This window comes from Primulina eburnea, chromosome 11 (assembly GCF_022965805.1).
Source record: "Primulina eburnea isolate SZY01 chromosome 11, ASM2296580v1, whole genome shotgun sequence".
NCBI classification, from domain to species: Eukaryota; Viridiplantae; Streptophyta; class Magnoliopsida; order Lamiales; family Gesneriaceae; genus Primulina; species Primulina eburnea.
Window position 1 is genome coordinate 3,287,035 of NC_133111.1, and position 26,083 is coordinate 3,313,117.

The 26,083-nt window shown below is 32.0% G+C and overlaps 3 protein-coding genes across 3 annotated transcripts; 2 read left to right on the top strand and 1 right to left on the bottom strand.

The window, feature by feature from the left end:
- Positions 1 to 920: 920 nt before the first annotated feature.
- On the top strand, positions 921 to 3,489 carry LOC140805107 (putative serine/threonine-protein kinase-like protein CCR3). Its single transcript, XM_073161297.1, is given in 2 exon segments — positions 921 to 1,893; positions 1,896 to 3,489. Coding segments are annotated over 2 exon segments (2,370 nt in total). The 5' UTR covers positions 921 to 1,019; the 3' UTR covers positions 3,392 to 3,489.
- A 1,054-nt stretch (positions 3,490 to 4,543) lies between these two features.
- LOC140805317 (phosphoinositide phospholipase C 2-like) lies at positions 4,544 to 9,473 on the bottom strand. Its single transcript, XM_073161583.1, has 9 exons — positions 9,104 to 9,473; positions 7,976 to 8,172; positions 7,673 to 7,808; positions 7,358 to 7,597; positions 7,042 to 7,274; positions 6,124 to 6,241; positions 5,830 to 5,982; positions 5,641 to 5,727; positions 4,544 to 5,007 (listed from the first exon to the last, which is right to left on the bottom strand). The coding sequence occupies exons 1-9, from the start codon at positions 9,410 to 9,412 to the stop codon at positions 4,714 to 4,716; spliced, it is 1,767 nt and encodes a 588-aa protein (XP_073017684.1). The 5' UTR covers positions 9,413 to 9,473; the 3' UTR covers positions 4,544 to 4,713.
- A 7,272-nt stretch (positions 9,474 to 16,745) lies between these two features.
- Positions 16,746 to 18,798, top strand: LOC140804784 (uncharacterized). The gene is made up of 3 exons (XM_073160914.1): positions 16,746 to 17,166; positions 17,254 to 17,528; positions 18,375 to 18,798. Exons 1-3 carry the CDS (start codon positions 16,866 to 16,868, stop codon positions 18,522 to 18,524), a joined length of 726 nt encoding a protein of 241 aa, XP_073017015.1. The 5' UTR covers positions 16,746 to 16,865; the 3' UTR covers positions 18,525 to 18,798.
- The last annotated feature ends 7,285 nt before the right edge of the window (positions 18,799 to 26,083 follow it).

Genomic DNA, 26,083 nt, shown 5'->3' on the forward strand with positions numbered 1-26,083 from the left:
TTTAAACTAAAATTGGAGTGTTCCTCTCAACAAGCTAATTACCATAAATTATATTTTGTGTGTGTAATCATAAATACCACAATCAATATAGTAATTAAGTTACATGACAGGAAATAAAGAGAACTAAGGCAAAAATTTGTGTGAGACGGTCTCACGGGTCGTATTTTGTGAGACGAATATCTTATTTGAGTCATCCATAAAAAAATATTACTTTTTATACTAAGAGTAATACTTGTGAATATCAATAGGGTTGACACATCTCACATATAAAGATTCGTGAGACCGTCTCACAAGAGACTTACTCAAAGTCTAATCACATCACACCGTAATTTTAATCAATCGTAACTATTAAAAACTACTTAATCGCCACTTTTATTCATATGAAATGTTTTAAATTTTAAAAAAATATTATTTAATGTGTGGATATATATTTTATTATACATATAAATATACAGTGTGTATATATAAATATTAATCAAATTCTTAATTTCCAATTAGTCCACCGAATGAATGCCAAGAGGCTCAACTACTAAGAGGCTCAACTAATTGGAGGCTAAGTGAGAGCAAAATCGCGGCCCCCCTTCGATGCAAATACTGATTCATGTTTATAAAATAATTAATATTTTTTTATCATTTAATTTTTTTCCCCGATTAGCTTAACTTAACTGCTCCCAACTATATTCCATTTTTTCCAGTAAAAAAAGAGTAGAATTTAGGCAAAAACTTGTGTGAGACGGTCTCATGAGTCGTATTTATGAGACATATATATTATTTAAGTTATCCATGAAAAAATATTATTTTTTATGCTAAAAGTAATATTTTTTATTATGAATATCGGTAGGATGGACCCGTCTTATTTATCAATTTTTTTGAAATAAAATTAATCATTTTTTTAAAATAAAATGAATTTTTTTGACCATTTGTCCTAAATATTCGTCGTCCCTTTCTCTCTCTAGTGCACTTCCGTTTCTCTCTCTACAAATGAGGGTGCTTTTGCGCTCTCAGATAACGTCTCTTACATGAAGACTCCCTTTTCACCCGTCACCGCGGCCGTATTGCTCCTATGTTCCGCCGTCTCCATTTTGCTGCCATCAGCCAAAGCCGGAGGAGGCTCTAGCTCCACGCTAGCAGTCGTGTACGGTTCCACCACCACTATCTGCAGCATAGTGGCGCAGCAACCTGTCCATCAAATTCAATGCTGGCGGGACGGCCTGCTTCTCCCGCCCATCCTTCCCGCCACCTCATTCGAAGTAGTCGCCGGTGGTCGAGACATCCTTTGCGGCGTTCTCTCCGGAGGCCTCAGACTTCTGTGCTTGGACACCACCACCTTCTCTCTCAAAAGAATTTACAACAGCGCCACAACTTCATTGACTTCTCTTACGATCGGTGACACTGAAATTTGTGCATTAACGAATGTTACTGCTCCGGAAAACGCCATTTGCTGGAGACCATATCGTGTTCCTTCGTCTGTGAATTCACGATTTAGCATGATTTCATCTGGTTATGAATTTTCATGCGGAATTTTGGAGAATAGCAGTCGGGTTCTTTGTTGGGGGAATAACAACCTTTCTTCTTTTATACAATCAGAGTTTTCACATTTATCAATTACATATATTCAGGTTGGTGGAAGGCATGCTTGTGGCATAGATGATTCAGGGTATGTATTCTGCAAAGGGAGTAATGATACCGGTCAATTGAATGTGCCATCGAATGTTGCAAACGAGTACAGGGCACTAGCTTTAGGCGAAAATCACAGCTGTGCAATCAGAAGATGGAACAGAACGGTGATTTGTTGGGGTGGAAATGGCGAATTTTCAAGCAATGTTACAGATGGAATTTCATTTGAATCCATTGTTACAAGCTCGAATTTTTCTTGTGGATTGACAACAAACAATTTTCAGTAATTTGTTGGGGTATTGGTTGGCCAAATTCTTCAGGGATTGAGTTGCCTTTACAAACGACACTCCCGTGGCCATGCGTTGAGACTTCTTGTCAATGTAATGTATATCCTGACTCGTCAACACTTTGTTCTGGAAATGGACATATTTGTCGGTCTTGTGATGATCTTGATTCGATTCCGACAATCCCACCACCATTTCTTCCACCACCACCAGTTATTATCTATCCCCCTTATTCCCCTTCTAGAGGGCTTAGAAGGGGTTTACTGGCTTTAGCAATAGTTGGATCAGCAGGTGGATTGTTGGGTATTTGTATGGTGGCATATTGTTTGTGGACCGGTGTTTGTTTTGAGAAGAAAAAGATTCATAATTCTGTGCAGCCAACCATGACTGTAGCCAACGCTGCTCAACAATCTAGCAGTACTCCATCTTCAAGATCATCTACCCTTAGGCGTCAAGGATCGATTCTCATGAGGCGACAAAGGAGTGGAACTTCATCAAAACAACCAGAGAGAGCAGAAGAATTCTTGTTTTCAGAGCTTGTATCGGCTACCAATAATTTTGCCTTAGAGAACAAGATCGGTGGAGGGAGTTTTGGCGGTGTCTATAAGGGGAAACTCCATGATGGCCGTGAAGTTGCTGTCAAAAGAGGCGATACTGGTTTGAAGATAAAGAAGTTTCAAGAGAAAGAGAGCGCGTTTGAATCTGAATTGGCAATCTTGTCACGGTTACATCACAAGCATTTGGTTGATCTTATTGGGTATTGTGAAGAATTGGATGAAAGGCTGTTGGTTTATGAGTATATGAAGAATGGATCGCTTCATGATAATTTACATGGCAAGAACAATGTAGTAAAGAGTAGCAGTGTCGTGAATACTTGGAAAATGAGAATCAAGATTTCCCTAGATGCAGCTCGTGGCGTAGAGTATCTCCATAATTACACAGTTCCACCAATAATTCATCGAGACATCAAGTCTTCAAACATTTTGCTCGATGCGAATTTCAGGGCAAGAGTGTCTGATTTCGGATTGTCCCTAAACGGGCCAGAAAATGATCGTGAGTTCAGACTGATGAAAGCAGCCGGTACCATAGGATACATTGATCCTGAATATTATGGACTCAATGTATTGACAGCGAAGAGTGACGTTTATGGTCTTGGGGTAGTGTTGTTAGAACTTTTGACAGGGAAGAAAGCTATATTCAAGACTGCCGAAAACAGAGGTTCGCCAATCAGTTTGGTGGACTACTCTGTGCCAGTGATCAAGGCCGGAGAACTGGCCAAGATTTTGGACTCAAGGGTTGGTCCACCTGAGACGAACGAATCCGAGGCTGTGGAGCTCATGGCGAACACGGCGATGCATTGTGTGCCTTTAGAAGGCAAAGATAGGCTTACAATGAGTGGGGTTGTTGTGAATTTGGAAAGAGCATTGGCTCTCTGTGATGATAGCCGTGGCAGCTTCTCCAGTGGTCCAATCTCCATCCTTTCAGATTGAAATTTAGAGAAAACACCACACTAGAAATTAATTTTTGTCCTATGATTTGTCATCAAGTTTTGTTGCAAGCTAATATATCTGTACATTTTCAGTCTAAAGCTTCTGTTCTAACACGAGTTTCTGTGTAGGCTTTTGTACAATATTGACAGATTCATTTGATATTCAAGATTCCGAAGGGGAAACGTGAATCTACATGTAACTAAAGACTAAAGTCTAAAACTAATAAGTTAGAATCCAGTCAACACAGCACAGTTCTGTTGGTCTATGTGACATTTAGGAGGATGTCTCGTAAACACTCACTCTACACCAATTATCCAAAAAAAAAAAAAAACAATCCGGTCGACTCTCAGAAGTCTAACATATCGGAATTGACTTTGAAAAGTATCTGTTCTCATTTAAAAAGTGAGTCAGATGTTCACATCAGTCAACCTTTGAAAAAAGTAACTGTACATCTATCTGTCCACGTGAACATTTTATGTCACTCACTAAACAGAAAAATGTTGGCACACGTCGACCACAATAATAAATAAAATAACTTCTGTCCGGACAACGATAAAACATAGAACGAATTGGTTTTCATTTCCATGAAATTTTAACATCTCCCGTCACTTGTATTTCTAGCACAATTATCGATCCTGAATAATTAAGAGATTTTGACGTATATATAATAAAACGAAATCGTTCTATAATTAAATATAAACAAATATATCGTCTTATTGAATTCTAAAACGATGAGTCATCTTTCTTCCTCTCGAGCTGAAAGAGACGTACCTAAATGAGATTCAATTTCCGACCCCAGAGTTGGAACGGTGGGTTCCTTTGGTTGGGAATTACTTTTTCTTCTCTCCTCTTCTATCTTCCTCTTTTTTATTTTATTTTTTTATTTTCTATCTTCCTATCATTTAATTTGTCAAAATCTTTCCAAATTTTTTTATCTTACATTTTTGTTTTAAACACAGCTCGTGTCTGTCTAAATACTTAAATTCATGTTGTATGAATAAAGTCTCTCTCGTGGCCGATGGAAGAAGCACAAAAAACAGATTGGAACTTGCTTTCATTAGGCTAAAATTTGTACATCTGCCAAAACAAGGAAAGGTTCATACCTTTGAACTATGACACATACATAAAGTTTATGCCTCGAGAATAATGAACGAGCGAGCAGCCACCAAATTCATTTATTTCAAAGCTTTCTGAAAGTAGAATGTTTTTACACTTGTGGTGCACAATCAATGCTCTATATATACACAATATCATGCGTATGCATCACTGGCCAATGTCAAGCAAGATATAACAAACGTGAAAAGGAGGAATACCTGGCCGGATCAAACAAATTCAAATCGCATAAGAAGCTTCACAGAATTGTACTTGTCCCCCTTCCGAGAATGAAGTGGAACTGCTCGAATGCCTTTTCTCAACTCCGATATGGGAAGGCATGTTTGGCCTCCAAAGTCATCCTTCTCAGACATATCATGTTCGTGAACTACAATACGAAGGAGTGCTAGTTCAGGAACTGTTAATGGGAACTCAAACACCTCATCCCAATTTGGCATCCAGTTGTCTTCAAGAATCTTTGTTTCCTTCATGATGGTATCTGCCGGAACTCCGGCAATTCCTATCTGGGGATAAGCAAACGTAACAAATTCAGACCATGTGGTGCGCTATGCATATGCATCTGAGTAATTAAATGTGATAGTAAAATCGGTTCCAATGAATGCTATCAGGATTAAGGTGACGAGTTCGATTAAAGATGAATACATGTTACAATTCTTCGATAAATGATTATTATTACTTTTTAATCATAAAACCCACATGTTGATAATTAAGGGATTATTATGCAATTGCATTTGTGGCGAGGCTAGGGGTTGGTCAAAGTGTGTATCAAAATAGGCAACCAAAGGGGAGCTCATCCGTGGGTCGAGACCCAAATCACAATTTTTTTTGGGAATTATATAGTTATCATCAACTACAAAGATTATCTCTCAATCTTATCCCAAGATAACATGTAAACGCTACAGGGTGTTTTTTTCCTAGTGTCTTGTTTGAGGCATCTAAACACATGCAGAGTCATAGAAAGAATATAACCACTAAATAGGGACATAGTCTCACTTATTGGAAGAGAATGTTAAACAAAAGAGTCAGTAAGATTCATTGAATACGATTGCTAGCTGATTAGTTGAAGCTGCTTCATTTGTAGCACCAGTCAAACTATGGAACTAGAACTTAATAAACTTGCAAAATGTATCACTTACCCTTGCATAGAAATCTGGAGGAGAATAAACATCGAAATGTGTATGACGGAAGTCATAATACCATCCTTCGCCCATATACAGTCTCACCTGTTCAACATAAAGGATGATTGGACAAAATATGAAGTTTAAATAAAGCTCCAGTCTTTGAAGTGTTGTAGGATATTTTTAGGGAAGAAGCCTGAATACTACCTTCAAAGTTGCTTTGATTGACAGTCTAGCATCTGGATCAAAGACCTCACCATGTGAGCCATCCTTCAATAAAAATTCTGGTTTTTTAATGTATCCGCAACCGCCGTTGGCTCTGAACATTCCATGCATCAACCAAAGTGATTTTCCATACCCCTGTTCGGATACAAGAAGATACATTTTAGACCCTGGATTATCTAATGAACGAATACGCACCAAGTGAAGAAAGCCTTGATAGTATCAATTTGATTAAACATTTTTGTGTCCTCAACTTTCTCAATCTCATAATGCTCTAACCTGCATGTTAAATGCAACCAATTGAGCCCCATGCGACCATCCGATAAACGGATTGTAATTGGATGAATCAAAACGTACACCTTTTGGGTATATTCTCAGTAAATTCCTCCGGGTAAACCTGCAGAAAACGAAGCATAATCCAAGTCATGAACGAAGATCAAAACCTAACGGATCAAGCTAAAATTGATTCAAGTAATAAATTAGAAGACGAGGAATCGAAATGGACCAAACTAATTGAGCAAATTACTTGATCATGGGTAGGTTAACTATATTAACTTTCAATTAGGGCCTAACTAATATTGACAGGATTCAAGTTTATTTATTTATTGTTTTCATACTATTTCTTAGGTAGTATTTTATGGGCCATGTCAAATGTTATTTTAAGCTATTTCATTGATAGCTTAGGATTTACACACACGCGCGCGCATGTATTTATGCAAATGATTTTTGCAAGAGTTACAGATGTATCATCGACAAAATTGTTGGTTTTCTTTGCATTTCCAAATCGATCAAACTTTTTAAAATTCGTTCACTTTGCAATCAAAATCCAGACTTATAGTCTTCATTCTTTGAAGGGGTAAAATCCAACAACACAGAAAATTTAGTGAAATTCGGTCGACTCCATCAGTAAAGACTGAGAGGTGCATTAAACTATTTATTGAAATGGATAGTATCCTAGAAGAGATCTGCTTGAATCTTTGCTTTTTATATCTGAGCTGTATAATTCTTCTATGCTATGCCCAGTACAATTTCAGAAACCCCCGTCCTTTTTATCATCGCCTCCATCTTTTTTAGAATAAGTCATAATTGGTCATCGTGCAAGCTATAGGAAAACAAGGAAAAAACAAATCTTGAAATGAAAAATGACAGAGAACACACTCAACCACAAAAGATCAAACGCAAGCTGTATTAACATACCTCACAATATCTTTTCCATAATTTATAACGGCCTTTTCAAGCTCCTGTTCGCTCAAGCTAAGACGTCTCACTTTATCATGATCGACCCTTAGCCACTCCTGCATTCCCCCCTTCTCCTTCCCAGCATGAATAGCAATCAACCGCTTATATTCTGGTGCTGCCTTTTGCTGAGACTTATGATATTCATCATCGTCTTCATCTTCTTCATCAACATCTTCACCTAAATCACGATCCTGTAGGAGAAAGCGTAGATAATTCAAAACTGGATAAATTAACTGAACTCGAATGACATTAGGTGTGAAGTTTAACCATATACCTTATTATTATCCAATTTGGCTTTAAAGATTTCAACTTCTTTCCCCCGAGCTGTGGTAGCTGAATTTCTTTCATTCTTGGAGTCACTCTCTTTTGATTCAAGAACTTTGGCTTTTAAGTATTCTTTTGGTGGTTTGGTTGATAAAATAACCCTTTTCTTTAGAGATTCTGGTGAGGGAAACTCTCTTAAGCTTTCTGGACCAGGGAAAAACAGCATGTCTCCAAATGTTTGGGTGATCATCTAGATTCCATCAATAGAACAGTGATTATGACATTTCTGGCACTCTTCATGATGCTATAGAGTCAATTTACATACCTCAGCCACTTTCGCCTGAAGATCTGTGGTGAGATGATCCTCAAGCGTTATTATGACAGGATATTCAGATGCAGTAAAAGCATGTTCCTTGATTGATCTCAAACATTTTATGAGTTGAACAGGGGTGGTCAATGTTCTACACGCACAAAAAATAAGGAGAAATTCCAAGAAACCGGTAAGAGAGAGAGAGAATGTTGTGTGACATAATTTTTGGCATGATAAAATAGTAAATCATGAATAAGAAATCAAAGCAACTTAAATTCATCGATAATAAATTAAACGGAAGTGCAAATAGTTGCATACCTCCCATGCAGAACATCCACATCGTCTCCAGCGGAACTAGGCCATATATCCAATTCAATAACTCTTACGCCTCTTTGCAGTGCATTTATGATCGGAACGTCACTGCAGTCACTACTTAATTGATTCCCTGTTAGATAAGAATTGTGGCCGGTGTATATGAAGTAGTGAGACAACGGTGCATTCATATCATGATGAACCTGGAAAGGAAACAGTTTTAGAAAATTCGGATTTCCATCTAAGCCCTCAATCAAGGAAATGCCTTGTATCAAAACCTCCGATACAGGTGTCAGGCGTCAGCCGTTGAAAGGCATGAAATAAAGCAAAGTAACAGAAAAACAATTACGCTGATGTTCTGTTAATCAGGAAATAAATACTTTTCACGTATTGGGGAATGCCCAAAATCTTCATAACGGCATCCCAAGCTCCAGGAAGTTAGAAAAATGAAGAAACGTGAGTGGAAACTTCAAAACGCGTTTCAAGAAAAACATTGAAATGATAAGCTAGTGGAAACAGGATGATGTCTAGATCTTATTTCCCAGAATTCCCCAGGAACTCCTAACTTACCCTCACGACTTCCTTTCAGGTAAAATCAGAGCCTTTAGTTGTTAGGATTTTCAGTCCGAAGTTGCAATTATCTTGGCAGAGGAAGTGAGGTGATATCACCATCTGGCTTTAATGAATTTTTTTTAAATGAAAATCTCACATCCGAAATATTTATGTTACCGCTCTCATTGAACCTCAACTATAATCTTTACTACATATGAGATATCAAACATCAAACTTTTTTCTTGCTGCAGGAGCAGTTTCTGATTACATGAATTTTTCCTAGAGCGATTTAGCAAATGAAATGAAATTGACAATGCACATAGATGTTACAGTTTTCTTCTTTCAAATTTTGATTTGGTGTATAATCTTATGATAGAATTTTTGTGTTCATGTAAATTATTAGAAGTCACTTCTCTATCAGTATGACTATGACGGCTGTATTAGGTATTACAGAGTAAAATTTCCATGCAGGGTATCCAAAATATAACGACAATTTTGATCTCTAAAGATTTTGAAAAAGAAAGCATTAATCTGCTGAGAAATGGATGACAACACGAGTCAAAAAAAGGTCAGAAAAGTTACCCCCGCTTTGACACTGATAGGCGGATTAGCGTTCCCGAACAAGTACTTGAAGAAGGCCTCGAGATTCATCCCCCGGCGATGAAACACATTGAAATGTCTCGTCTCGTTTATTACATCCTGCGCATCCTCCGTCGTTGCATTCTCCTCTCTCTGCACCTCCACGAGAAACCGCCGCAGATGATCCACGCTCATCACCCCATTCTCGGAGTACTCGTCGAAAATCTCCTTGATGTCCGCCGGTGCTTCTGCAGCTGCCAGACGGAACCTTCTCCGGAAGCAGAAGCAGATTCTGTACGACTGCTTCGACATCGATGAATTCTGATCAATTTGGAGAAAAATATGCCGACTATGAATACAAAAAAAAAGAAGGAATGATGCATTGCTTGTGTAAGGGTTAAAGCGGGGAATATATGAAGAATGTTGATTTGGCGGCGAACACAATGGACATCGGGTTGATTCGATGATCCAATGCATACGGGTCAAATAGAATTTTTCTCCTTCTCCAGCATGAAAATTAACGGACAACTTGAAAAATCCACATTATAATTGGATTAATACAAAAAATTCTCATGAAACAGTCACACGTATCAATTTTATAAGACATATATTTTATTTGATTTATTCATGAAAAATATTATTTTTTTTGTCGAAATATTATTTTTATTATAAATATTATTAGACTTGAAACTGCACAACACTTTTTTTTTTCAGTGTACATCTTCTACACTGCTTTGGGTAAGATTGTGAGAGTGGTTGGAAGTTCAGTGTATGACGCGTTCTATGACAGGTTTACTTCGTCTTCTCCGCAGGAGATTCAGAAGTACTACCACGCGTGCACGGAGGTGCCACTCGGGGATAGTTGCATTGGTTTATCACATTTGGAGTGCTCGTAACATGGCACTTTTTGACGGTGAGAGGCCGAATGTGGAAACTATCTTTCGGAAGATTTTGACTCATGTTCATGGAACGTTAGCTGCTAGATGATGTTCATATTTTGTCTCTCAGTATTTGGATTTCATTTTTGGGATGAATCTATTTTTTTATATAACTATTTTCTTCGATTATGATTTTTGAACACTGATTATGTGATCTTTGAGTACTGCTTGGGATTTACCACTTATGTCCTTTTTGACGTGGATGTGTTTTGGGTTAAATAGTTTTTTATTTAAAAATTTAGATATTATATTAAATTTAGTAATTTTTAAAAAATGAATTTTTATAACAATATTATGTTATAGGTGTTAAATAAATTTAAAATTAAAAATATAGATAAAAAAATTATTTTATTAGGATATGTTAGTTCTAGATTAGGTACAAATTTACTTAAATAATTTTTTATGATAATTTTATTTATTAAAAAGAAATATTTTTAATTTGAGGGAAGGTTTATTTTTTTTTTTTGACAAAAACTTGTGTGAGATGATCTCACGGGTCGTACTTTGTGAGATGAATACCTTATTTAATCATATATGAAAAATATTACTTTTATGCTAAGAGTATTACTTTTTATTGTGAATATCGATAGGGTTGACCTGTCTCACAGATAAAGATTCGCGAGACCGTCTCACAAAAATCCTACTATTTTTTCTTTATTTAAAAATATACCATAGCGTAAAGTTTGGGTTTTTTTATTAATTAAAAAATTAAAAAAATTGTTTTTCAAATTTACTTCAATCCGTCCCTTGTAGGCGCGAACGCTCCACGTGGACGAGCATCCGCACTTACATAATTTTGAATAATTAATTTAATTTAATAATATTATTTATAATTTTGAATAATTAATTTATTTCGAATAAAAAATATAATATTTAAGTTTTATTATTATTATTATTTATAATTTTGAATAATTAATTTAATTCGAATGAAAAATATAAAATATAAATATTTATAATATATGTTAATTATTAAATATTTTATATTATTTGATTGGGTGATTGAAAAATTAGAGATATGGGAAGATTGAAGAGAAAACGTACATAAAATCAACATTTTAAAAATAAGAGATGATTGAAAAAATATTCATCGTTCCATGTTAAATTATTGTTCTATTTTAAAAATATGAGAGGATTGAAAAAATATTTATAGTTCCATTTTAAAAATGTGAGAGGATAAAAATATGAGAGATATGATAGGATTGAAAAATATTTTTATTTTTATTTATTGTTCCATTTTAAATTATTGTTCCAAGAAAACGTAAATAAAATCAATTGGTCAAAAGGATATTTTAGGAAGACTTATTTCGATTTCTCTCAAAATTATATAAACACATATTTCATTAAAAAAATTAATTGTAAAACATATAATTATATATAATCGGTTTATTATTATTAATAGATTTATTAAATAAATCAATCTATAAAAATGAGAAGGCCAACCGTGAAAAAAGCAAGCAAGCATTAATAATTACTTGTATAATATATTAATATTGTATTTTTATGTTGTGATTAATATTTTAATTTAATGTTATGATTGAAATTCAATTAATAATAATAGCTTAAATAGAAAATAAACAATGTTAATTTAGGAATAGAATGAAAATATTGTAATTCAGTGTAAGTTTTATCGATAATATGTGCTAAAGTAAAAATCTTATTGATGTATTGATGAAGACTACTATTTTTATTCATCTTAATTTTCTACCTTCAATCTTCTCATATCTCTAATTTTTTAATCACCCAACAAAATAATAAAAAATATTTAATAATTACAATATATTATAAATATTTATAATAATAAAAAAACTTAAATATTATATTTATTATTCGAATTAAATTAATTATTCATAATTATAAATAATATTATTAGATTTAATTAATTATTCAAAGTTATAATAATAATAATAATAATAATAAACTTAAATATTATATTTTTTATTTGAATTAAATTAATTATTAAAAATTATATATATAATAATAATGATATAAGAATAATATAATATTACGTTGACGCTCGTCCACGTGGAGTGTCGACGCCTACAAAGAGCGGATCGAAGTACTTTTGCAAAATAATTTTTTTTTGAATGTTTTTTTTTTAAATTTTAAATTAATAATAAAAAAACCCGTAAAGTTTATAATGTCACGCTCAACCACTGGACGTCGTGTTTATACAAAGGAATTCACGAATCTTGGAGAAACTTGTAAGTTGAAGCCCGCTAGCTTGGCGGCTACAAGATTAGTAGTCCTTTGACTTGATAAATGCTAAAAATTGAAAGTGAATTTGAAAATTCATAAATTTAAATTATAATTTTATTATTAATAATATATCAAATTTTAAATACAAATATTACTTATTTAAACATAATTTATATAAAGTAGGACTAATTTTGTAGCTCTTATTTTCTACCTTATATCATAATTGAAAAATTAAATGGTTGGAATTAATAAAAACGGGCGATCATAAATTAGGAATGAGTGAATTTCACATTCTTTTTAATTAATATAAAATATTATATAAACATATAAGTTGAATTCGAAACTCGTTGTCTTGTTTATCTAAAACAATAAAAATATATCTGAATATATGTTAAATTTATAAATCAAAATACAACATCCAGTCCGATACAAAAACATAATTATAGAAAAACAAGAAGGCACTTATAATTAGGACAAAATTTAAGGAATGCTTGGATTTAAGTTGCTAGGTTTGTCGATGAATCTATTACTATCTATTAAGAATCTCTCTAATATAGACAAAAAAGTGGTCTGTTTTTGGCGTTCTCAAGTTTGCCCTCATTTGATATAAAAATTACATTTTGCTTTTTATTTTTTTTTAATTTCAAAAAACAATTTTGTTTTTTTTTTAAAAAAATTACAACGATTCAAATAGCACATTAGTCTCTCGATAATTTGTCAAATTTCATTTTAGTCCATAGATAATTATAAAAAACTGTACACACGCACCGCGTTTGCAAAACAACTAGTATAAAATAAGAGCTAGTACATGTACATGGGTCATTTTCTACATCTGATTACTTTTTTTTTTAGAGTTGGTATCATGTGAGACCGTCTCACGGATACTAATTTGTGAGACGGATCAAACCTACTTATATTCACAATAAAAAGTAATACTCTAAGCATAAAAAATTATATCTTTTCATGGATGATCCAAATAAGATATCCGTCTCACAAATTCGACCCGTGAGACCGTCTCACACAAGTTTTTGTCTTTTTTTTTTATTGCGCAATAGAAAATTTAATTACTTCGTTTTTTACTCATTTGTACTGAAATATTATTTATCATTTAAAAAATAAAAAAGCATAAAAGATAATCCTAATTAAATATTAGTTAAATAACAATAATAATAATAATAAAAAGGTGTGTTATTTTGTGGAGGAGCTAGCTCAAACCATTATAAACGATCATTGCAACTACCTAACTAAATTGGGCACATGATAGGATTATTAATTTCCACGTACTTTTAATTTGGGGAGTAGGTGTGAGACGATCTTATGGATATATATTTGTGAGTGAGTCGATCCGATTTATATTTATAATGAAAATTAATAGTTCGAAAATCTATCTATTAGCGAATAAACCTCCATGGACGAAGAATGAGCTCCACAAAATTAGAAACTCGTATATTGAAAAAATGATTTCCAAAAAAACTATACAACCATTACAGCAAGTCCTATTTATAGTAAAATGACAAGTAATAGAAGAAAGCGTATTCCCACATTCACACAAAATGCGTGTATTAATAACAACTATTCTAATACCCCTCCTCAAGATGGAGAATGAATATTGTGAATAGCCATCTTGGATAGAAGCTCTCGAAACCGTGTAGGAAGAAGAGACTTTGTAAACAAATCAGCAAGTTGCAAATTTGAGGCCACATAGAGCACTTTAATAATTCCAGCCTGTAATTTTTCCCGCACCACATGACAATCTATCTTGATATGTTTAGTACGCTCATTAAACACAGGATTAGATGCAATGTGCAACGCTGCCTGGTTATCACAAAATAAAGGTACTGGAGTATCACAACATACTTGAAAATCATTAAGTAATGACAGCAACCAAACCACCTCACATGTTGCATTCGCTATTGAACGATATTCCGCTTCGGAAGATGACCTCGAGACGGTATGCTGTTTCTTCGATTTCCAAGATATCAATGACTCTCCCAGAAGAACGCAGAAACCAGAAATCGAACGTCTTCTATCAGGGCAAGCTGCCCAATCAGAATCAGAAAATAAACTCAGCTTGAGACTGGATGAGGAGCTGTAGAACAAGCCTTGGCCTACTGTCCCCTTAACATATTTGAGTACGGAATATATAGCTTGTAAGTGTGTGTCTCTTGGCTTTGAAACAAATTGAATTCGCTTGTTAACTGAGTATGCTAAGTCAGGACGTGTTACAGTAAGGTAAAGAAGTCTACCCACAAGACGTCTGTATATGGAAGGATCAGGAAGTAATTCACCTTCTTCCTCGTTGAGCTTGAAGCCTACATCTAACGGCGTAGTGCGTGGCTTACATCCAGTGAGGCCGATATCCGCAAGCAATTGAAGAGCATAGTGCCGTTGACATATAGAAATGCCTTGTAATGAACGTGTCACTTCAATTCCAAGAAAGTATTTGAGATCACCCAAATCTTTTACCTTAAATTGACTGTCCAGAAATGTCTTCAAAATTGCAGCTTCTTCCTTATTGTTGGTGGCGATAACTATATCATCCACATATACTACCAATGCTAAAAACACCTCTCCACGTTTGCGAATAAACAATGAGTTATCTGCATGAGATTGAACAAAACCAATACGAAGTAACGTGGAAGAAAATTTGGCAAACCATTGTCTCGATGCTTGTTTCAAACCATACAAAGACTTGTGCAATTTGCAAACGGCATTCAAAGGTAAAGACTCCCCCTGTCGTTGATACCCCGGTGGCAACGACATATACACCTCTTCAGATAAATCACCATGCAAGAATGCATTATTCACATCAAGTTGTGTTAAAAACCAGCCATGGATAGACGCTAAGGCCAATAAAGTTCTCACCGTTACCATCTTTGCAACAGGGGAAAAAGTCTCAAGAAAGTCAATACCTTCTTGTTGTGTGTAGCCCTTAGCGACGAGCCTGGCCTTATAACGTTCCAAGCGACCATCAGCGATTGGAACTTGGACCTAACTCAACCCCAAAAGCTAGCTCAAGGGGGGAGGATTGTCCAATCACATATATACCACTCAAAGGTTATTTATCCAACCGATGTGGGACCATTAACACACCCTCTCTCACGCCCAGGAATGAACATCTGGAACGTGGAGTTTACAAATGACCCAATTATGGGCAGAACAGGTGGCTTAATTATAGGCAGTCCAACACATAACGGTGGAACTCGGACTCTGATACCATATTAACAAATAAACCTCCATGGACGAAGAATGAGCTCCACAAAATCAGAAACTCGTATATTGAAAAAATGATTTCCAAAAAAACTATACAACCATTACAGCAAATCCTATTTATAGTAAAATGACAAGTAATAGAAGAAAGTGTATTCCCACATTCACACAAAAAGCGTGTATTAATAACAACTATTCTAATACTATCTCACAAAATTGATATTTGAGATCGTTTCATAAGAGTTTTTGTGTTTATGAAGTGCAATCAAATTTTCGATTAATTAATTCGAAAGAATTATAAATATTAAACTGAGGTCAATAAGCAGGTTCCACCAAACCAGCTTTTTTGAGAACTAAAAAATAATATATTTAATTATAACTAATGCCAATAATCAATCATACATGGATGCTCTGTATGTATACAATTCTTTTGCAGAATTTTTAGTTCCAAGTTTCTTTTATATATAAAAAATTAGTGATATTATAATTAAAATTAAGAACTTGAGAAATGCTTTCGTATATCATTTTTTAAAATTAATTTTTATAATTATTCAAGTAAAATAGTCTTTGTTATTTTCAATATTTATTATTATGTTAAAGAGTATAAAGTATTCAACAATCTTTAATAAGTCAAATTTTTTTACCTAAAAATTTGGTAATATTCCTATGCGATGTAAAAATAAATGAATGAAATATATTTGATTTAAGACACTTGATATCAACTCATAGGAGGGAAGGAAAATCTAGGCCATTATATTATATCATGATTTCTTAAAAAGCTCAGATTTATGTTTTTTCTTTTATAATTCATAGGTTTAAATTATGAGAGAGCAGTCATAACTGATAATCATGCAAAATAGTCTAATTTTCAGAAAATATAATATAACTTTAAAAAGTTTGGCAAAAATTTGTGTGAGACGATCTCACATGTCGTATTTTGTGAGACAAATATCATATTTGGGTTATCTATAAAAAAATATTACTTTTTTATGGTGAAAGTATTACTTTTTATTGTGAATATCAGTCATCCATGAAAAATATTACTTTTTATGCTAAAAGTATTAATTTTTATTGTGAATATCGGTAAGGTTGACCCATCTCACAGATAAAGATTTGTGAGACCGTCTCACAAGAGACCTAATATAAAAAATTAATAAAATGTTATATAAATTAAGATATTTTAATTTAACTTGATGAATTAACTAAGTTTATGCCTCCTCGATTTGACCAATAAAAGCCATAGCCGGAGGCGTGTAAAGTTCCAATTTCCAAGTATTCAAGTCAAAAGTACTATTTAGAACCTTCTTCCACCCCGTTTTGCAATCTCCTTCCACTCTCTTTCTTCCTCATTTCCCTTCTCTTATAATCCCTCTACTTTCTCAAGCAGAAATTCTCCAACCGAAAAAGTATTGAAATCTGTAATGGGGTACTTGAAAGAAGAAAAAGGTTCAAAGAAATTAGCATTTCTTTTTGTTCCAAGATGGATGAAGACTTTGTTCTTCTTGATCACTATGTTGGTTTCGTTTCTCTTATTTTCAGTCCCAATTCTCTTGATAATCGCCGACGTACTCCTTCCCGCAGCTCTGTTTTCCGCTTCTATTCAGCCGCCCCCGCCTTCTTTCACTCTGCAATCCCTTTTGGTTCATTTGAATAAGTACGACTTTCGCCTCTCCCTCATAGATATTCCGCTCGTCTCCATTGCTCGATCAGCTATCATTTTATGTAAGTTTATATTTTGTTTACTCACACAACAATGATGTTACAAAATGAAAGCAAGCTGATCTATTTGTCTGTCGTCGATCTTTTTAGGTGTTTATAGTTTCTGCGACGGTCCGCGGTTGTCAAGATGGCCGTACTTGGGCGTCGCCACCGTCTGCTCTGCGGCGTCGTTGGTGTTTGTGTCATTGAAGGGCTCCTACGTATTGATGAACGGCGGGTATTCAAGCGGCGCATATGCTAAAGCAACGGAGTTGGGTTTATTCATTTCGTCTTTAGGATTGGCCATTGGGCATGTAGCAGTGGCGTACAGGACCAATTGCAGGGAGCGAAGAAAATTGCTTGTTTACAAAATTGACATTGAAGCTGTAAGTCACCAGCTTCTTATTCCCTGAATTTCAAATATTTTTTTTTTTAATTTATAAAAACATGATTATAAACTTTAAATTTATTTTTTATTTATTTATATAAGATTTCATTATAATCAGATTTCAAATTTAACTAATAACAATATCATTTGAAGTCGATTTAAGATTTGAGATATTATTTCATCATAAATAATAAAATTATATTCGAAATTCATGTTTAAAATACAAGAAAGATTCTTTTATGGGTCAACTCCTGAGTTAATAACCCTAGTTCACATTGATCACCATTCTTTATTAATTTTCAACTCTAAATGTAAATGGCTGCCTATCTAGCTTCTAGAACCCATTCAAAACAACATTGTTATTTAATAATAGACAAAAACGTGTGTGAGACGGTCTCATGAGTCGTATTTTGTGAGATATGTCTCTTATTTGAGTCATCCATGAAAGGCAAAAACTTGTGTGAAACGGTCTCACGGGTCATATTTGTGAGACAGATCTCTTGTTTGGTTCACTCATTAAAAATTATTACTTTTTATGCTAAGAATATTACTTTTTATTGTGAATATGAGTAGGGTTGACCCGTCTCACAGATTATGATCCATGAGACGGTCTCACATGAGACCACTCTCCGTGAAAATATATTACTTTTTTATTCTAAGAGTATTACTTTTTATTATGAATATCGATAGGATTGACCCGTATCACAGATACAGATTCGTGAGACCGTCTTACAAGAAACTCATTCTTAATAAAAATAATACCTAATTTGACATGTATAGTTATTTTGTTTGGCCTTCAATTCGACCATTTCTAACTCACCTGATGTATGCCACATTGCGACAGGTATCAGCTTACAAGAATGGGTTTCCTAGATATCATCAAAAAATACTTCTACAACCAAACAAATACTCATATCAACAACTGATCGAAACCAAGTCAAACTCGAAATCATGGATCAAGGACGAATATTCAGAAAATATATATATCAGTTAGCCGATCGAAAATGCACGCAAGAAGGTCAAATTTGTAGAGATCACGTAGAAAGAAGCTAATTGTAAATTATTGTTTCGAGAAAGATGCTCGGTATTATTATTCCTACGATCGAGAATTGCTGCAGGTGTTCCCAAAAAAAATTGTTTGAGGTTGTGCTACCGCAGGGTTCTTATTTCGTAATATTTATTTGTAAGTCTATGCCATGTTAGTGAAAAATATTTTTTTATTATATTATGGCATGTTATTATTATTATTATTATTTTGGCACTGTTTGACTGTGTAAATAAAATAAAGGAACGGGATTTAATTTGTTTTCCGATCACAAATAATTTTTTGTAGGCTGAATAATGTAGTGATATAATTGTTTGGTGTTAATTTGTTCCGTAGTGATATAATTTTTTGGTGTTTGTTCCGTGGCGCAATAGGTAAGCCTCGAGTTAAATGTGGTAGCTTGCAAACCACGCTAGCCAGTAAATCGCACTGAACACGTGTTAGGTTACAAACTCAAGAGAAGTACCGTCCAAAAAAGTTTGTCTAACGAGTCATATACCCTACTGAGTTTATGAACTATTCTTTATTAATTTAATATTCACGTTGGACATTTGTAACAACAAGTCGAGTACAACTTGTTCCTCCGAAAAAGTATTGATAAAGAGAATCAAAATCGTAAATATCAATATTAATAATTTAATTTTGTTTTATTTGATAAAAAAAATAGAAATGGAATGGAAATATTTTGAAAAATTTTCAAAATTAGTTTCGGTTGCATGAGAAATGGTGAATAAAACTATGTCAAATGAAACCAGATTAGTGAGAAACTCATCTTCCAACGTGGGGTAATAGCAAATAAGGTACATAAATCTTAATTATTTAATTTTTCATGATATTAAAGATACTGATGAATAATGAAGTCCAACTGCCACATGCAATCGAAGCTGGTTTTGGTGGTTTATTCCTTCCTACACCTGCAGGCACCCTGCAGGCAGTGCTTGCAGGTGTACATTTAAGGGTCAGAATTTTTTCTGGCACAACTGAAACAAACCAAGCTATATAAAATAAAAAAATCATGATCATAGACGGTATATGAATCAGAGAAATTATCTTATCCACTCGACACACTTTCCAATATGTTTCTTGGTTGATTTTGACAACTCAACAACTCTTTGTCGTAGTTTGTTATAATATGCATATAACTATTTTGGTATGCTCAGCAAGTATCTGATCGTCTTTAACATCTTTTATGTTATTTACAATCTTTATCCGGGATCTGACATGCTCATAATTTGCTTCTTTATCACGACATTTTTTCGGTTTTCTACATTGTTTCTATCTAATAATCTTATTTTTCCGAATATTTTTTTATTGTTAAATGATTTTTCAGTTTTTGAAAATCATCAACTATAACTCTTAAGAAAAAATGCTTTTACTCGTGATAAGTTTTCACTTGTGACTAAAATTATGTATAACATATATATTTTTCAACAACATAACCAATGAATAGTGTTGCACCTTCTTCAAATATTGTGATATTTGTGATATCATTTTTATATATTTAGTATCGATATTACAACATATAGCTATAAGGTTAACAAATTTTTAACAACTATTTCTCAATCACTGTGAGAAAAATACTTGAAATCTCTTCAAATGGCTATATCCTAGAATTGTGTTCTCATTTAATTTGACGCAATTCAAGAAAGTCATCTTGATCGTCATTTTTTGGAAGCTTTGAAATAATGATTGCGTGCATCATGTCATGAGGATGATATAGTTTCAATATAATTTGTTGCGTTTAGAACATAATATTATATTATTCATTGAAACAAAAAAAGTTTTCTTATATCGAGTTTATATTTTGTTTTATAATATTTTATCTTGTGGAACGATATACAAAATTAATTATTGTATTTTAAAAATATTGAGAAGAGATACGAATAATGTAATTAAGATATACATCATTCAAATATATGTCAAAGTATTTGTCTTATTCGATATCTCATCTAATAATATAACCACTTAGATTTCACGAGCATTTTATGATAGTCAAAATTAATTTGATGAAATATTATAGAATTTTATTTGAATTTCAATATTTGGCTAAGTGAATTTATTTGACGAGGAGTATTCTATGCTACCATCATATATGTTATGAATTAGCTGGTTAGACACTTTGACTAAAAAAGAGAAAAAAAACAATCTCGTAGTCACCTCGAAATATATCGAGATAATATTGGAGGAAATAAAGTGAAACTGGGTTAATATCTCAATAAAATGCACAGAATCGATATACTATATATTGTGTCAATAAAGTTTTAGAATTGTTCTCATACCATTATAAATAGAATGAGAATTATGCACAATTTGTTTTTCATGTATTTCTTTTTCTGAATGAAGAATTTTTTCTTTTTGAAAAACTATTTTATTGAAAAATATTAACATTTTATATGACATACATATGTCGCACAACCATGAAGTAGCAACATAATCATTACATAACACTTAACGTACACATACAATTCTTAAATTTCTTCTTCATTGTGCTTCGTTGAAATTTAAATCTGAATCATTCTTGATCTTAACATTTTGCTTTAAATATGATTTAATATATATGTATATGTTTCATGTTACTTAGTTGGACCTAATTTCAAATATCTATAAAAAAAATGTGCTTGAATTATATCATACAGAAATTAGGACATAATATGTAGGACCGTGCGCTTGCCGTTTTACCAAAAGCTATAGCTAGTAGTAATTGTGTAAATCAAATCTTTTAAACCTCACATCTGCTCAAATACCACGGTTCGGCCTCTTTACCAAGCAAGACAATTATTGCACCCAACAATCTTCCTCCCAAGAATTGAACTCCTTGCAATTAATGAGAATCGAATCCGTGATCTTGGCTCTGATGCCAATTGTAGGACCGATCGCTTGCCGCTTTACCAAAAGCTATAGCTAGTAGTAATGGTGCAACTCAAATCTTTTAAACCGCATAGTAGCTCAAGCACCATGGTTCGACCACTATGGTGCAACATGTCTCTTTTTTTTCATCCACTATGTTTGTCTTAATTTTTTGTTCGAAATTTGACGCATTTTGTAGAATATATGTATGAAAAACCAAGAAATTATATAATTAACATAAATCATTTATTATTCTCTTCGTACAACAGTAGACCCAGAATATGTGGCTTTGATTGGTATACTCTCATACTTATTTTTATATAAACTAACCAATTGCCGCTAACAATACTAACCAAAACGTATAAAAATATCATAACGCAAAGAACCTCGATAAGAAAAAAAAATGATAACTCAAAGTTTAAAAATAATTTATTTAGTACAATAACAAAGAAATTGAAGTATATACGAGCAATAAAAAGCATAAATCACTCTCTAATTAAATATTAACTCATATTATTCACAATTTGTATAAATTTTCCAATATTTTTTTCAATTAAAGAGAAGACGCCTTATTAATGTCATCGTTTTATAGATATTCATTCCACTTCTTTAAAAAAAACACAAATGAAAATTGGTGATTTGAAATCATAATAAAACCATTTAGAAAAGCAGCCATAAAAATATAATACAAAGTCACACAATTTTTTTTAAACCATAGAAAAATATTATAATATTGACAAAATATATCTAGCAATAACAAAACATGCGATAACTTGTGATATAATTAAAATTTAGAATAATGCATAATCATTGAATTAGAACAAAATCGTGTTCCAAAAATATATTGGATATTATATATTTTAATAATTTATCCATATTTGTCGTTCATCAGAGGACTCTTAGACCGACCAAATTTTGTAGTTCACCTATTATTTTCATAATAAATAATATTACAAAAATAATATAAGCAAGAACATAAAAACTCAAATTAAAATGCCTTCTATCAATCTAAGTAAAAAATATTGATTAGAGAATATAATAATATCGTAAAAAAATTAAATATTGATTTATAGACAGAAGCTTGGAAATATATTTGCCACAATAAATAAAAAATATTATCTCTTGATATTCTGATACATAAGGTAAAAACGAAGAAATATTTCAATTTTTTTAGTATTTTGTAAGTCACTTCAAACTAAGTAATCTAAGCAAACAGAAAACATGCATTATGTGTTTAAAAATTAAAAAAATATCTCAACAATAAAAAATTGAAAAATAAACATTTTTGTTGGATATTTGATTTTGTTTCTCTTTTCTTTGTGCAAACAAACAAATCATATAAACAATTCAAACACAATTACATGATCAATACAAATGACATATAACAATCAAACATGTAACGCTAGGGTAAAAAAACTCCTCTCATTGCAAGAACACAAAATAATCAAATGAAGCATATTATTTAGTAATATTTATTTAGCAGCATTTATAAAAAAATTGACTAAATAACTTAAAAACATTGTTTGAAATCACTTACAGACAAACATTTCTCTCAATCACATATCTCTATTGACACATAAAGAGTCTGAAAATATTTTTATTTTAAACGACAGAAAGAAATTTTTTATGACATTAATATTTATTAATAATTTATTTTTATTCAGTCCGACTCATCTCCCTTTGTCTTCCGATTATTATTTGACGGCAATATATAAATTTAACTAATAAAAATTAAATTTAAAGTTAAATTAAAATAATAATTAGTTTGATTGAGCTAAATACACTATTAATGATCTTATTAGACTAAGATAAAAATGACTTAAATAACACCATTAACATGACAAATTGTAAAACAAAAAAATAATATAATAGTAAGCTCACAAATGAAAGTCATATATTTAATAGATTAATTAATAGATAATATATTATTTAGTAATATATATTTAGCATCATATATTGAAAATTGATTAAATAACTTAAATGTTTGCAATGAAATCACTTACATACAAACATTTTCTCTCAATCACATATTTTTGTTGATATATAAGTAATCTATATATATCTACCTTCTAAATAGGGAAAAAATGTTTTATACGACGTTAATATTTATTAATAATTTAATTTTATTCAATCACACCCATCTCTATTTGTTTTCCCATTATTACCTTAATGTTCGTAATATTAACAATTTATTTAAATTTATAACATTATCATAGTGATTTTCTGTGAATTTGATGTCAATGTAAATATTAAAGTAAATAATTTTAAATTTAAAAATAAAAATATATTAATGATTATTATTAAATTAATAGATGAAAAAAACAAAAAAAATAAATATGTATTTATGATAGTGCTTTTATTTGAATTTGATGTCAATGTAAATATTAAAGTAATTAATTTTAAATTTAAAAATAAAAATATATTAATGATTATTATTAAATGAATAGATGAAAAACAAACAAAAAATAAACATGTATTTATGATAGTGATTTTCTGTGAATTTGATGTCAATGTAAATATCAAAGTAATTAATTTTAAATTTAAAAATAAAAATGTATTAATGAAATGATTATTATTAAAAGAATATATGGGGAAAAAACATTTATTAATGATTATTATTAAATGAAGGTAAGAATATTTATGTAAATTATTATTATTATTAAATGAAGATAAAGATATTTATGTAAATTCACAATTCACATTCATATATATAGATTTGTATATAGATATAGATATAGATTAAACCTCGACATATAATTTTATAATTTTTTATTATATGTTTTGTTAAATATAAATTTTTTTGTATTATTTGTAAAAACTAAGATTATGAAAAATATAAGTAATACATAAATTGTAAAAATAAGTTCGAAACCTATAAATGTTTTTGTATTTTTTTTGTAAAAAACTAAGATTATGAAAAATATAATTAATACATAAATTGTAAAAATAAGTTCGAAACCTCTATTAGCATAATTTTTTGTATTATTTATTTTAATAAAAGAATGTATAACACTATTACTATTATTTGTAAGGTATTTTCACAAAACCAATTCATTTTATAAATAATATTATTACATATTGATTCGAATGATTCGAATCATTAGTTGTTGAACAAATATTTTGATATTATTTGTAGTCATGCCATGAAAGTGAGTGAAAGAGTTAAATATGAAGTGTGTAAATGAAGGTAAGGACATTTTTGTAAATTCACAATTCACATTCATATATATATATATATATATATATATATATATATATATATATATATATATATATATATATATATATATACGAACTCAAAAGCGTGATTCATGCACTCGGTAAGGATTGGAGTCTGCTTAGGCTCCACAAAACATTCGTTTTGCACTTGTCTTGATCGACACAACTATATATGCTAGGCTGGAGTAGTGCTATGGATAACATGGTTAGGGGACTTTAGACAACGAGGAATGTGCATCATCTCCATTAATCAGTTTAAGGGATTGTTTACAACCTTTAAATCAAAGTGATTATGGATTTGTCTTTCACATATTACTAAATTCTAATATTTAGATTCGTGTTAAGAGATTATTAGGAATCCAAATAGATTAAACAATCATCCACTTTTGAGCCGGCTTTTGGTGTTGAACTAGGTTCAACTATGAAATTTAACATAGTGTCAGCCAGGAAACATGTTATATTTTGGACTGTCTTATGAGTCACACGATAATGTCTTGTAAAATATCCAACTCAAATTATTCATTTCTGGACGTGAATGATGTGTTAAATGTCCCACATCAGCTGAATTAATTCTTTGAGAGTTGTATATATGTACTTAAACAATTCTCCCAATTGAGCTAGTTTCCGAGCTTCATGTTTTACTATGGACTTGGACAATCTCTCATTAAGCTAGTTTTTGAAGCTGAGTTAAATCTGAATCTCAATCTTAACCAAATGTATATAAATTTTCTTTTAAAAATATAAAGTAAAGCACCATCATATAAAAAAAAATTAATTGGGCCGGCTCGTGGCTACCTAATGTGAGTAAGCTAAATTTCAGAGCCAAAAAGAAAGACACCCACCGAATTATTTAAAATGCGGGCTGCAAAATTCATTCCCCGTTTGATAAAGATTGGTCCTTTCGGTTCAAGTGCATTGCTTCGTGCCCACAAAATTAGGTACTCTTGAGATACCATTATTAAAAAAACAGGGTAGTTTGGAAGAATCTCTTACAGCTGAATTAAGTTCGTAGGCTGTTTTTGTGATAAATAAAATTAAGAAATTTAACATCTAGTCCCATTACTAATGATTTTTTCAATTTCAGTCCATCAAAGTTCAATCGCCCGACGCCCATAAAAATTATATTTTTAAATATTATTTTATAATAATCAATTGCACGATGGAATGACGGCAGTGAAGAACGATTCAAATACATTTCCCCGCTTTCCCGTGTTGTGTATATCAAAGAGCCAGAATCTTGCTGCTGCTGGTTGGCCGAGTCACCATGATTTACCTCATCTCACATTCCTGTCGGACTGGGGGTGAGGGACGCATAAGGTGAGCGATTTCACCTTTGGAGCAATATAAATAGGATATTATTATAGTTCAGGGTTATTGTTTTGCAATGGTTCAATCTGACAAAATGCTAAATGGGCTGTTGCTCTTAGGCGGAGGTTGACACT

Excerpts from the sequence above, each read along its gene's own strand:
- LOC140805317 (XM_073161583.1), bottom strand. The coding sequence starts at position 9,412 with ATGTCGAAGCAGTCGTACAGAATCTGCTTCTGCTTCCGGAGAAGGTTC. Across the intron at positions 8,173-9,103 it reads CTATCAGTGTCAAAGCGGGG|GTTCATCATGATATGAATGC; the intron begins GTAACTTTTCTG and ends TTTCCTTTCCAG. Across the intron at positions 5,983-6,123 it reads TGGTTGCATTTAACATGCAG|GGGTATGGAAAATCACTTTG; the intron begins GTTAGAGCATTA and ends GTATCCGAACAG.
- LOC140804784 (XM_073160914.1), top strand. The coding sequence starts at position 16,866 with ATGGGGTACTTGAAAGAAGAAAAAGGTTCAAAGAAATTAGCATTTCTT. Across the intron at positions 17,167-17,253 it reads TCGATCAGCTATCATTTTAT|GTGTTTATAGTTTCTGCGAC; the intron begins GTAAGTTTATAT and ends CGATCTTTTTAG. Across the intron at positions 17,529-18,374 it reads ACAAAATTGACATTGAAGCT|GTATCAGCTTACAAGAATGG; the intron begins GTAAGTCACCAG and ends ACATTGCGACAG.